The 14358-nt window shown below is 45.8% G+C and overlaps 1 protein-coding gene across 1 annotated transcript in view; it reads right to left on the bottom strand.

Moving 5' to 3' along the window:
- LOC121289843 (cytoplasmic polyadenylation element-binding protein 2-like) overlaps positions 1–3823 on the bottom strand; it is a 35539-nt gene extending 31716 nt beyond the window's left edge. The window contains exon 1 of the mRNA XM_041209735.1: positions 2490–3823. Coding sequence (XP_041065669.1) covers positions 2490–3191 — 702 coding nt within the window. The 5' untranslated portion in view covers positions 3192–3823. The remainder of the gene's footprint in view (positions 1–2489) is intronic.
- Positions 3824–14358: the final 10535 nt, after the last annotated feature.

Below are 14358 nucleotides of genomic sequence, written 5' to 3'. Positions count from 1 at the left end.
AAGAAGGGAATGTTTGAGTGAACCACTGCATTTTTAACTATCTGTCCCCATGAACCACGCGCAGCACCTTCAGATCATTAAGCAAGACAGCAGGAAAAGGAAATACAACTTGCAAGTCAGATTACGAGCATTCAACAACACGAGCCTGTCTCAAGGCAGCCGGTCTACCTGAAACCAACTCATTAAAAAGGCACTAATCGAAAAGCTGAATATTACTGATGCTGTGAATCTAAAGTAAAATCAATGCAGCAGGTGAGGCCACATTTGTGGAAAGAGAAACAGTTTTCTGGTTTTATTTCATAAATAGGCACCACTGTTCCAAGTCCCAACTATAAACTGAGAATGGTTCTGCTGGGCCCAAGCTGCAAGTCACAATCAGAGCTGCCTTCTTTTCAATGACTTGGATGGCATTTAGAGCCGGGAGGAATAAGACGAGTAGATTATCACAGTAGGGTTGCAACTGTCTCTCAGCGACATTCTCTAAATTTGGAGATTGATTGCTCCCCGCTAACCTCCCTCTCCCCTTATTCCCCCATTAATGTAGGATTGAATCTTACTGGGGTACAGTATCTTTTGCTTATCCCACACCGGCACTTCCTCCATTTTATCACATGGTCTGTTGACAGTTACTTTTGACCTCAAAAGGTTGCACCTCTCAACTGTGCCACTCCTGCAAATGAATTTCAGTTGTGTCCTTCTGCTGATTTCCACAAGTTGAACATGGTTTACAAGCCAGGAAATTCGGCATCCTCCAATTTGTTCCCCACCATCTTCGTCAGGCAAGAGTGACATCATACTCTAAGTTTGAAGATAAATGGTTTAAGGCCTTCAAAATACGATGAGATTTATCGGTCGCTTTGCTTCGGGAATGTGAGTCAGGTAAAGGGACAGCCCACGGCTCTCTTCCACAGGCTTAAAGGTAAAAATAATGGAATGCAGCAAAAATCTGAAAGAAACCCAAAAATGCTTGCCAAACTGCAGATTCATCAGCAGCTGAACAGAGATAGTTCAAGTTATTGTTTTGGGGAGAAACTGGGCAGGTTCTGCTCGAGCAGCTACCTACATTTCCTCTGTTACTGCCTATTGCGTGCACCCATCTGTTGGCTGAATCTGCCTCTGTTTTCATTTATGGAAATGGTAACAACAACAATTTGCATTGATGTAGCACCTTTAAAGTAGAAAAATGTCCCAAGACAGGAGCGTTATCAAACAACATTTCAATACCAGGCCAGAAAGGGACAGATCAGGACAAGTGACCAAAAGTGAGGTCAAAGAAGTACATTTTGTAGAAATGTTTTGAAGGTGGAGAGAGAGAGAGGCAGAGAGGCGGAGAGGTTTAGGGAGGGGATTCCAGAAATTTGGGCCTAGGCTGCAGAAGGCACGGACGCCAATGGTGGAGCGATTAAAATTAGGAGCGTGCAGGGTGCCAGAATTGCATGAAAGATCCAAGGGTTCTGGGACAACAGCCCAGTAAACTCTGGAGAAGCGTGATATAGGTGTTAAAAAAGTAGCCCAGGTGAATATTTGCTGCACTGTATGCAATAATATAAAACACCACCGAATTAAGTTTGCATGAAGGGATGTATATTTTTATTTGGGAAAGAGTGTGAGCATAAATGACAGCTGAGCCCGATTCCTACCCTCAGTGTGACAGTCACACTGTTGCATTTTTCAAGCAGAGCAAGGGGCAGGCACAATTGAAGTCAAAACTCTTGCTATTCCCCCCCCCCTTCCCCTACATCCTCTCTGCTCCACAACCATCCCGCAAATGAGGGATGGAACCAAGGCCACCCCTCCCTTCTCCGCCCCAATCTGAGAGCACCAAATACCCAACTTCCAAGCAGTGCATTTACTCACTGAGCCATGAGGCAAAGGTGTACAAAGATGCTCATTTTTCATGAAGCCTTTAGTAAAGATATACTAGCATTGGAGAGAATGCGATGAAGGTTCACTGGACTCACTCCTGGGAGGGGGAATTGTCCTATTGAGAGGGAGAGAGTGGATTGGGCCTATATTCCCTGGTCTTTAAAATAATGAGATCATCTCATTGAAACATAAAATTTTTTAAGGGCCTTAGTGGGGTAGATGCTGAGATGGTATTTCCCCTGGCTAGTAAATCAAGGAATAGGCATCTGGGTCTCAGAATACAAGATTGGCTATATAGGACTGAAATGAGGAGAAATTTCTTTACTCAAAAGGTAGTGAATCTTTGGAATTCTCACTACCCCAGAAGGCTGTGCATGTTCAGTGTCCAAAACCTGAATGATCTCGCTGTTGAATATACTCAACCACGAGGGGAATTAAGAGTTGAGGAAATTGTGAGCAGATGGAACTGAGGGAGAAAATCAACCATGATTGTAATCAATGGTGGAACAAGCTGAAGGGCCAAATGACCTCCTCCTGCCCCGATTTCTTGTTACGTTCAAAAACAGCGATCACCAGTACCTTCTGCCATATTGTTAAATTTACAGAATTAAAAAGTGACTTACCTGTTGATGAGGCAGCCAGTTGCTGTTGCCATCTGTCCTCAATGGATTCTCTTCCATCCAGGATTTCGAAGCTAATGTTGGGCGGCCTCTGTTTAATTTTGGAGGCACCATCACATGACTGGAGTAAGACCTCTTGGAGGAGCAGGAAGGAACTGAGTTCGAGACGCCCATTACTCCAGCCGATCTTCTCAGTCCTCTGCCGCAGTTACTGGTGACACTGCCCCAGCCACTGCCGCCGCCTCCTCCTCCACCGCCCTGGTGTTGATGATTGCCCCAGTTCAGAGCCCTGAAGGTTTGCTGCTGTGGACTGAAGTTGTTCCTCTGGGAGAAGGTCCCTTGGTGAGGATGGTGGCTGAGCGGCGACCTCCTGTGCTGCTGTGACAACCCCATCTGCTGCACCGATGGGAAAGTCCCTCCAAAGAGAGGGCCCAGATGGACCATCTTTGGTAACAACATTGCAGTTGGCAGGACCCCTTGCTGCAGAAGACTTTCATCGCTGGTCTGGCTGGTTGACCACCCTAAAGTGTTGAGCGTAGAAGTGCTACCTCCTTGATCTTGCAGAACCAAGCCGGTGGGGGCAGGTGGGCAGTCCAGCTGGGAGGTCCCATCCCCGCTGCTGACCTCAGGACTTTTCAAGGACTCCAGGTTTTGCTCCAGATAGGGGCAGCAGACTGATTGCCTTTTGGTGTCATTCTGGAGCATGACTGGATTAGCAAGGGGAGGAAATTTTTTTTGGGGGGGTGTTGGGGTGGGGGTTGGGGTGGGGGGAGTTTGAAGGAGGGGCTGTGAGGGGGGAAACTGCAATCGACAAACCAACAACAAACAACAACGACGACGAACGAAAAATAAGAGAGTTAAGTGGTGGCGTGGGTTGGCGATCCCAGCCCAGCCGAGTTCAACGCAGAGCAGCGATGTTACAACAGCTGAGACACCCAGCAGTCTCCAAGTGCAACTGCACAAAAACGCGTCGGTTCCGACCGATGCAGCGAAAATGAAAGCAGGAAAAAGGCACCAGACTGACCCCCCAACAGAAATGCGGTCACCAGTTTTGTCTTGTGTGTGTGTGTGTGTCTGTGTCTCTGTGTGTCTTGTGTGCTTCTCTCTCTCTCTCTCCCCCTTGTCTGCCTGCTCCTTAGTTCCTCATCGATCGCATCAAAATGGAACAAGCAAGATCACAAGATGCTGTTTAATGACCTGCTCATCGCCTCTTTACTCCGGAACTGAAGCTGACACTCCGAAGCATTCTGGTTGCTCCAGATTTTTCTCTCTCCCTCCCTCTCTATTTTTTCCACTGGCAAAATTCCTGCACCTGATTTGCGCAGGGAATTTGGCCCCGCTTGACACAGTGTCTTTGCGTTTTTATCCCCTCTCTTCCAGTTCTATTTGTCATGCACAGCAAGTTTTTCTTCCTCTTTTTAAAAATTCTCTCTCTCTCTCTCTGTCACTAATTGCATTCCCAATCAGTGCTTTAAGTCCTTCCACCCAGTCCTTTTTGTTGTTGTTGTTTACGACCGCAGAATCCGGAACCTATTGGTGTCAAAACGATCCCGGTCTCTCGGACTGCAACGCGCAGAGGTGGAAATTAGCTTTTTTTTAAGTTGGTACGCGATATTTTATTAGAGAGGGTGCATGTGGGGGTTGGGGGGTGGGGGAAATCACAGCGGTTGATGTCCCCCTCTCACTGCGTAGGATTTACCACGCCGTCCATTCGGCCCGTTCGGGGGTCTGTGTGCTGTTCCCCACCCAACACTGAATGTCAACCTCCTCCATTCACTCACTCACCCTGTTCGTCCGGTACCTTTCACACAAGGTAAAATGTGGCGAGATGCTGCAAGTCTGAAATGTCAATGCTGGGGGGGGCGGGGGGTGTAGGGAACACACCCGGGCGGTTTCATTCCTCCACACAGATGCTGCTCGGACCGCTGAGTATTTCCAGCATCTTTCTGCTAATACTTCAGCCTGACATTTCACTGTCCCCCCCCCCCCTTTTTTTTTGCCTCGTGTCTATACCGAACTTCCCCTTAAACTCGCCAATACCATTCATCTCGACCAACCAACCAACCCCCACCCACCCTGCGGCAGCAAGTTCCACGTTCACAGAGAAAAAGAACGGGTCTCCAGAATTACTTCTGCGAGATTGCTGTTTTAAGTAGGCAAAAGTGTCGTTTTGGGGACGCCCCCATTATTCACCGAGTCTGGGTGACACTGGCAAAGATGCCTTTATTGACAGCTAACCTTCGGAAGGATGGACAAACTTGCATGTAATCTTTGCCTTCATGTCACAAACTTTCAGCACAAAAGAGTGCCAGGTGACTTGATTGAAGTGTACAGGATTCTGAAAGTCTTGACGTGGGGAGGATGTTTCCTCTTGTGGCTGAATCCAGAACTCAGGGGGCACTGTTTTGAAATTAGGGGGCTGCCCTTCTAGGACAGAGATGAGGGGGAATTCTTTTCCCTCGAAGCCTTGTGCGACTTTGGAACTCTCTGCCTCAGGAGACGGTGGAGGGGGTGGTGGGGGGGGTCACTGAATACTTTTAAGGCGGAGGTAGATAAGATTCTTGTCAGGCAAGGGAATCACAGGTGACCGGGGTGCGGGGGGGGGGGGGGGGGGGGGGGGGGTGGTGGTAGATGGGAATGTGGAACTTAAAACACAAACGTCAGCCGTGATCTTATTGAATGGCGGAGCAGGCTCGAGGGGCCGAATGGCCTACTCCTGCTTCAATTTCATATGTTTGTAACTCGTGGTTGGTGTGCTCTCAAACAAAGATTTGTCCACCAAAAAAAACCAAATTCCTAAGCAGAAAGTGTCCTGTATAATGGAGATGTGTGTGCTGAAAGCTGTTCTCATCTTCTTCCCCTTTTTGTAGTTTTGCGGGATTAATCTGAATACTTGCAGTTCACATGTGGTATGAGTGGTTAAAACGCACCATTGGGTGTGATATAGAGCAGAAAACAATGCATTTTCAGGAAATGCAGATAAGCACATGAGGGAGAAAGGAATACGCGGTGCAGAATGGAAAGCTCCCACGTTTGATGGTACGATCAGCTGATCACAGTTGGGGACGGTGACTGGGGTCTCCACTGTTGAGTGCTGCATGGGTTTCAGATGAGGTCAGTGGTAGGTTTCGCAATGAAGGCCCACATCGTCGAACAGTCAACTGATGGTTTTGGCTTATGCTCACACTAATGGCTGGGTCGTTGGGGAAGGAACTGGAGGAGAGACCATGTTATCGATACAGGTCAGTGACATGCTGTGTAAGATCCCAAGATCCTACTGCCACTACCACCACCCCACTCCCCCCAAATTGGTCAATGCAGATGATCTGTGTGGCAGTGCGCTCTGGTTAGTGCCAGTATTTCCCTTTCATGTTTACATGATCCTTCCACTACACCAGTCTAGAATTCTGGTTCAACTATCACACTCCTCGCCTCTCCCAATCTTCACATCTTCCTGCTGATCAAACCTTCTTCTTTCTCCCAGCCTATCCAGTAACTCCACTCCTTCTCCCTGCCTGGTACCTTTTTTATAAAAAAAATGAGCATAAGCCAGTACATCAGTGAAAACTGGTCATCCTGCAGATTCTCTGGCATACAAACCCGACTCCTACCCCGGCTTCTGGGAGTTGCAGTGTTTTTGCTCCGGCAGGAAGGAAGTATCTTGCAAACTACAGCTCCCAGCAACCAGCTGTGTGACACCAGGGTTACCATGCAGTTCCTGAAATTAGCTCACGTAATCATTTCCAGCCCACACCTTATTTGGCACTGTCTCTTTTAAAGGGCCAATGTAATTATGATCCCTGCCTCACTAAAGCAAAAATTGCGACAGTTCAGTTCAGTTAGTGTCGCAAATGACAAGCAAACACAGTCTGCTCGTACGGGAAACTCCAATATTTGCTGAGGAATTTTATTCCGTCCCACTTTGTCCTTTGTGCCTTGATCAGTTTCCTCCCCTGAAGATGCTGACATTTGCTCTCATCTGGTTGCCTAACCCCTTTTAATATTATCAACTGAACCCCTGTGCTTCAAGAAATCTTCCTCCACATCTTGGGGGGGGGGGGGTCTACAATAAATGCAAACTATTGCAGTGGTATCACGAGAAAAAAAAACACTATTTCATCACTGAACAGCTTCCGTTGTCATAGTGTTCCTCAATTACAAGATGTCTTACAGCCCTTAAAATAAGGATTCTTGTCGATGTCCTTCTGACTACATATCTGTGCCATTGGTAAGATAGCCTATTTCTATTTCCGTAACACTGACCTACTTTCCCGCACCCCCCCCCCCGAGCTCATCTGCTGCTAAAACGCTTATCTTTCCCTTTGCGACCTCTAGTCCTGGCTATTCCATCGCACTCCTGGCTGGAACTCCTACATTGTACTCTCTGTAAGCCTGAATGGCTGCCTTTGTCCTAACTCCAAGTCCTGTTCACCCAACACCCCTGACCTCACTGACCCACATTCACTCCCGGTTGAGCAACTTCTCGACGTAAAAATTCTGAAGAAGCGTCATATGGACTCGCAACGTGAATTCTGTTTCTCTCTCCACAGATGCTGCCAGACCTGCTGAGTTTTTCCAGCATTCTCTTCTTTTATTTCGGATTTCCAACATCCACGGTATTTTGCTTTTATGTAAAAATTCTTGTCCTTGTTTTCAAATCCCTCCATGGCCTCACCTCTGCCTATCCCTGTAATTTCCTCCAGCCCCACAACCCTCAAAGGTTTCTGCACTCCTCCAGTCATGGCCCCAAGCACGTCACCAATTTTAATCACACCGCCATGAGCCATCATGCCTTCAGCGCCAAGGTCCTGAGCTCTGGCGTTCCCTCTCTAAGCCTCTTCAATTCTCTTTCCTCCTTTAAGATTCTCCTTTGACCAAGCTTTTAGTCATCTACCGTTATATCCCCTTTTGTGGCTCAGTGTCAAACTTAATTTTATAATGCTCCTGTGCAGCGTCTTGGGATATTATACTACATTAAAAGCGCTATATAAGTTGTCAATTTTTATTTAACTTTTTTTTTCACTGCCCTGAACATTTTCCATTTTTAGCATTCCCAAGTCAGGTGCATCTAAATCCAGAGTAAAGCTCCTCCTACCAACCACATTCTTCAACACTTATAATATGTCATTTTACTTACACCCATAATCCTGTGGGACTTCTAAGTAAGATTTCCAATTTAATTGGGACAATTTTGCACTTTAAGCCCATGCCCGCTAAAACTGAACCGAGATCCATAAACGTATTTCATGTTGGGCACAGATTTAAGGTAACTGCCTGACAGCCAATGGGGAGATAAAGGGCTTTTTTTTTAAGAAATGCAGCATGTTGTGATCTGGAATACGACCTGAATGAATGGTGGAAACAGATGCAGCAGTAACTTACAAAATGGAATTGAATAAACACTTGAACGTGAAATGCAGGGCTATGGAGAAACAGCAAGGATGGGGGGGTGGGTGGTGCTGACTTAGTTAGCTCTTTCACAGAGACAGCATTGGCATGATAGGCCAAATGGCCTCCTTCTGCACTCTCTGAATTTGATTCTGTGAAAGCTTTTACAGCCCACAGTTAAAGAAGACTTTCCATCTGGCATAGATTTGAACCAAGGTCCCAGTGCTGAAACTACATCAGTCAGCATTCTGCATCTCAGTGGCAGTGACCTGTCTGCCTATCTGCATAGCATATGAACCTCTCCTCCCCTTACCTGAAGTTGATTCATGCATTTTCCAGTATTGCTCTTTGAATAGCAAACTGGAGAAGGAACCTTGGTGAATTTGATTCTCTTGTGCCAACACTGGCACTTCTTTCGCCATCTGAGTTGAGAACCTAACTGCACTGTCCAGTCCAGAAATTGTCCGATATATTCGAGACATCAGGATTTAGCACCCTGGGCTTAGGAGGTACATTAAAGTCGTGAATGGGCACTACCCTGATCACTATCCAGTCAAAATGCAAGGCTCCGGATGTTGGGTGAAGACTGGATCAACCTCAGCTGGGATGCCCACTGTGGATGAATAGCTTGCTGATGCTTGCCAATGAAGAGCAGGTACTTGGGCAAGGTGCTAGCACCCTTGGAACTGTACCCTCATCGAGTCCAGCTTCAGGAGAGGAATAGGGTTTAAGGTGGCTCCTACCTGGAAAAGGAAACATCTTGTAACCTCTATGTGGCACGTCACTGCAAGGCTATTGTTACCACCCTTGAAAAATACTGTGTGTTTGTTTTGGAGCACATAAATGAATTGGCTAACCCTGACATGCATGATTTTCTGCTGCACTGTAATTTCTTGACAGATCCCACCTTTAGTCCACAATCTCTGTTGTGCAATGTCATTCCAATCCAGAAAGGTTCCGAGCTTCACAGCTGTGTGTGTGTTTGTGTGTGTGTGTGCACATAATGAGCCCTGAGGTTATCCTTGTGTGTGGGTTTCTGCAAGATGTCGAGTGACAGTGACATACCAATGTTACTGTAATGGTCTTTCCTTGCATTTTTAAACAATGCAAAAATGTTTCCCCACACATTCTCCTGTGAGGCAGCAGCCAGCGAGAATCGATTGGCTGAGAAATTGCCTGATGGCTTGCCTCGTTGACACCGCTGGTAAATGGTGAGTGGTATTGAGCCAGGCAGGTGTTACCCCCACCCCTGCTGTTGTACTGTTAGCTACAATTATCTCCAACAAACCTCAGTGGAGAGGAAAAAAGTCAGCCAGGAATCCAGTGAAAAGTCTAAGTGTGCAGACGTTGCACGAGAACAGTACTGGAGTTTTGAGAAGGGGATGGGTGATGCCAAATAGATTTGTATGCTGAAACCAAATGCTGTCTTCCTATAATTGTGCCCAGCTCACTGGTGCTTGATGGTTGATGAATGGGTGAAGATCCCCAGGAAGAGGTGGCGCTCCTTCGAAACGGAATTTCTCAAACACCGATTGTACTGGTGCCCACGTTTAACTGCTCAACGTTCACGACACGAATCAAACTTTAAGCAAGAAAAACACAGAATACTTATTACAGGAACATGACATTTGCATGAGCACACAGGGTTCTCAAAACCTGGCAGCGTGCGAGTTTCATAAAATATTTCATATTGTAATGAAATTGAGTGTAATGAAATTGAGTAAAATCTGAACTTGGTCGTAATCTAGAATTCACAACTGCAGAAGGCTGTAGAAGCCAAGTGGTTGAGTATATTCAAGACAAGAGATTGGTACATTTATGATACTGTGAGAAAACAGAGTGGAGTTTGGTCATTCATGATCATATTGTAAGGCAGTGCAGGCTCTCAGGGATAAATAGCCTTCTCCTGCTCTTACTTCTGACATCCAAGGCCCTTCCACCTCTCGTAATCTTCCATGTAACAACTCTAAAAGCTCATCTTTGCATTCAAGTCTACATCCAGTTGTCCAATACACTGCCCACGCTCAAAAGTTTGCATTTTGTTGCGGCGCCTGTAAAATTCTTGGGTTGTTCTTATGTTAAAAGCACTTTAAAAATGGTAAAGAGTTGTAATAGTGTGGAGTTAGGTATGAAAAATCAAGGACAGCACTCTTTAGGCTGTTACTGACTGTTGTAGTCTCCCCGCCACTTCAAGCAGTGGAATGTCCCAAGGCATGAAAAGAAATGGATAAGATCCTTGCCAATTTGGTGGAAGAAATATGGAAAGCTCTGATTAAGTGATCGATATTCATCCAAGAGAGCACCTGAGCCGTGATCAACATTACACAGTCTCTTGTAAGAGGTGATCTCTGTATCCGCTAGAAACAGAGCCAGCTGTTGTTTGAAGAGATTCAGCAAATCTGCTCCCACTGCAGAAGCCCACAGCCCGTTCCACAGGTCCAGTGTTTTCTGGGAAAGAATCTCCTCCTAACAGAGAACTTAGTTCTGTCCTTCACTAACTTATGAAAGGTAACCGCTGATCAGTTTAAAAAGTAAGTTGCTTAAACGTTGCCTATACTTAATGTGCGATGCAAGAGTTGGTGCCTCGATGACTCTGTTTTTAAGGCACGCCCTCGTCTGAGAGCTTAACATTAGACTCTGTGCCCTCATGGTAGGGAGGCCAAAAAAAAAAATCAGCTCTCCACCTAGCCAGACATAGTGGCTCCTAGGTAAGGTCCTGTCAGTTAGCCAACACTAGTAGAACTAAACCACAACAAAAAATGGTGATGTAGGAATGGGGAAACAAAACCTTAAGAAATAAAAAACATTTCTCTGATCAGTCAACCTGTGTTTCAGCAAAGTTAAAAAGAACAAAAAAAAGGCATTTTTCATGACCTCAGGAAGTCCCAAAACGTTTTACAGCCAATGCAGTACTTTTTGAAGTGTTGCCACTATTGCAAAGTAGGAAACATGGCAGCCAATTTGCACACAGGAGGCTCCCACAAATAACACTGTAATAATACCCAGGTAATCTGGTTTTTATGATGCTGTTTGAAGAATAAATATTGGTCCAGGACACCGGGGACGACTCCCCGCCCTTCTTCAAAACAGCACCACAGAATCTTTCATGTTCACCGCCGCAGTTCTAACAACTCATCCAGAAGATGACACCTCTGACAGTACAGAACTCCCTCAAGTGCCAGTTCAGATTTGTGCGCTCAAGGCTATGACAGGGGAGAGAGCGAGACAGAGACAGGAATAACTACTCCTTCATAACCAACAGTCTTAAGCAAACAATTCATCAAATGAAACATGGTAAACGTGAACAAAAAGATAACGTACTCACGGATGTGACCAAACCCATTGCTTTGGGATGACTGAATTAATGAAATTTAGGATTTCTTTCATGGGATTACATCATCTTTTATCAGTGTTGGCAGGATCATTTTTCACGATTCTTCAGTGAAAAACCGTAGACCAATGGTCGTCTTCATGAATTATTTCAAAAGGTCCAGCACAGAAACAGGCAGTTCAGCCCAAGTGACCTTTGCTGGTGCTTAAGCTCCACACAAGCCTCCTCTCACCCGATCAGCATATCTTTGTATTCCTTTCTCCCTTGTGTTTTTATTTAGCTTCCATATAAATACTATCTTCTCAACAAGTCCCCGTGGTAACGAGTTCCACATTCTAACCGTTCTCAGGGTAAACAAGTTCTTCTCAATTTTCCAGCATTTTCTGTTCTTATTTCTCTCAATTCCCTATTGAATTCATTAGCGGTTATCTCCCACATGCGACCTCTAGTTTGGGGTTGACCCTGAAGTGGAACCATTTTCTCTATGTCTACCCGATCCGTGATGCTTCAATGTTTCTGCCCAACAACTGCCAGCAAATTAACCAAGGAGATTTAAGGATTATGGAGAGGGGAGAGAGAAAAGCAGAGGGATGATTGAGGAGGAGGGTAAATTAGGGTCAAATCAGGTCCAGCAAGAGAAATAGAGAGGGAAAGAAAGATTGGATTCAGAGACAGAAAAAAAGAGACAGTAAGAAAAAGCAAAGCAAAATTGTAAATGTCATCATGATGCATCTCTCAATCCTCATGCGCTAACCTGTCAGCGAGTTCATTCACAAAGCGTTCACCATTTACACACCGTTAATTTAGTCACAAGGTCAGGCTCCATGTGGGGAAACAATTAACCAAGCACGTAGAATAACGCCTTGCATAACCAGAATCAGAGTCCAAGTTTTTGGAATTGTACTTGGACTTCTTTCCTCCACAGAATTGAAAAAGGTGTTCACTTTTGGCTGACTCGCTGCAGTGAAATATGTTTGCTGGGATGGGTACAGTGAACAGTAGCAACACTGAACCATTATGCAAGGGAGATGATGAAAAGTTGGAGATGCTGAGGCACGACAGCAGGTGTGGCCAAACACAAGAGCCAGAAAAAGACATTCTATACCCACAAAATGTCACAAGTTTTAAATATAGTATTAGCGGCCACAGTGAGAGTCTCACTCCAACTGCACATCTGCCACACATGTAATATTGAAACTGAGCTGTCGACGTGATGTGCTTTGTTTCCAGTTATTTACTTGAAATTTGCATTGTTCTCCCATTCCTCCCGATTGGGGCAATTTCCTGTCATTCATTGTCTCATGAATGCTGTCTCTCCCCGATTTCTTCAGATTATAGCCCAATGTTAAGGGTGGGGGAGGTGGGGGGGTAAATGACACTGAGTTAGAATGGGAAGCAACTAATGATACACCAAACACTCACACAGATATATATTTTTTCTTTATTCTCTCGTGGGATGTCACTGGGAGGGCCAGCATTTGTTGCCCTTGAACCCAGTGGCTGACTCAGCCATTTCAGAGGCCAGTTAAGAGTCAACTACATAACTGTGGGTCTAGAGTCGGATGCAGGGCAGACCAGATAAGGACAGCAGACTTCTTGCCTGAAAGGTGGTTTTTTTTCCCAATAATTGATGATCGTTTCACCATTACCGGTACTCAGCCCAGCTTATATTCCAGATTTATAAATTGAATTTAAATTCCACCAGCTGCTCAGCTGGGATTTGAATCCATGTACGCACAGTGTGAGCCTGGGCCTCTGAATTTCTAGTCCAGTGACATTGCCAGTACACTACCATTTCTCCTCAAGTGCACAAGGTGTTTCACACAATCAAATTGGGCATGAAGCCTAAGAAGGTGCAACTGAAAGTTTGGTCAAAGAAGTGATTTAAAAAAAAAACACGACAAGGGACAGAAGCAGAGGGTTCGCGGAAGGAATTAGAGAGCCTGGAGCATAGACCGCTTGAGGGCCTGGCTGCAAATTGCGCAGATAGGGGGCAAGAGTGGAAAGGCGATGGGGTGGTGGTGGTGGGGGGGGGGGGATGAGAAGCCAGAATCAGAAGAATACTATGTTCTTTCAGAAGGTGGATGAGGAAGGTGCAGATTCTGAGGAGTTTACAGAATTAGAAGCAATCCTGTGAACTGTCGTGAGCAAGCAAAATAATCAGAACTTTAACAAGGGTTTTGAAGGAATCAGGAGCCAAAGCAGGTCAAGAACAATAGGTGTGATGAATGAGCAGCACTTAGTGTGGGGCAGCAGAGATTTAGGATGGCTGAAAAATGAGTGTTTGATGGGGATATGCAGGTGAAGGAAGAGGTACTAAGAGGAAGGGACTGCCAGAGGATCAGGCTTTGAGGATTGAAGGCTCTGCTGCCGACAGTGGGTTGGAAAGACCCTAAGACGTAGGAGCAGAAGTAGGCCATTCGGCCCATCAAGTCTGCTCCGCCATTCAATGAGATCGTGGCTGATCTGATAATCCTCAACTCCACTTTCCTGCCTCTTCCCCATAGCCCTCGATTCCCTAACTGATTAAAAATCTGTCTATCTCTGCCTTGAAAATACATAATGACCCAGCCTCCACAACCCTCTGGGGTAAAGAATTCCACAGATTCACTACCCTTAGAGAAGAAATTCCTCCTCAGATCTGTCTTAAATGGGTGCCTCCTTACTCTGAGATTGTGCCCTCAGGTCCTAGACAAGGGAAAACAACCTCTCAGCAACTACACTGTCAAGCCCCCTAAGAATCTTATATGCTTCAATAAGCTCACTTCTCATTCTTCTAAACTCCAATGAGGACAGGCCCAACCTACTCAACCTCTCCTCACAAGAAAATCCCTCCATCCCCGGGATCAACCTAGTGAACCTTCTAAAAGGGGAATAGATGAAAAGAACTCTGAGCTGCGAGTGGCAGTGGGACACACTGCTTGATGGAACTGAAGGAGGCTGGAGACATCGAGTGGAATGAGGCAATGGCATTTGTAAATTAAGATTTTAAATGCAACACATTTGGGGAAAGTAAAAGGAATCGAGGGCAGGAGGGTCAGCAAGAACAGAGGTTTGAATAAGTGAGACTTATTATGCGATCTGACATGGGTAATGAATCCTGTAATGAGTTGCTGGTTGTGGGCAGTGCAGTTTGGGGTGGGAGGGCCAGAT

The sequence above is a fragment of the Carcharodon carcharias genome, chromosome 17 (genome assembly GCF_017639515.1).
Source record: "Carcharodon carcharias isolate sCarCar2 chromosome 17, sCarCar2.pri, whole genome shotgun sequence".
NCBI classification, from domain to species: domain Eukaryota; kingdom Metazoa; phylum Chordata; class Chondrichthyes; order Lamniformes; family Lamnidae; genus Carcharodon; species Carcharodon carcharias.
This window is presented reverse-complemented; position numbering and strand designations above follow the sequence as displayed.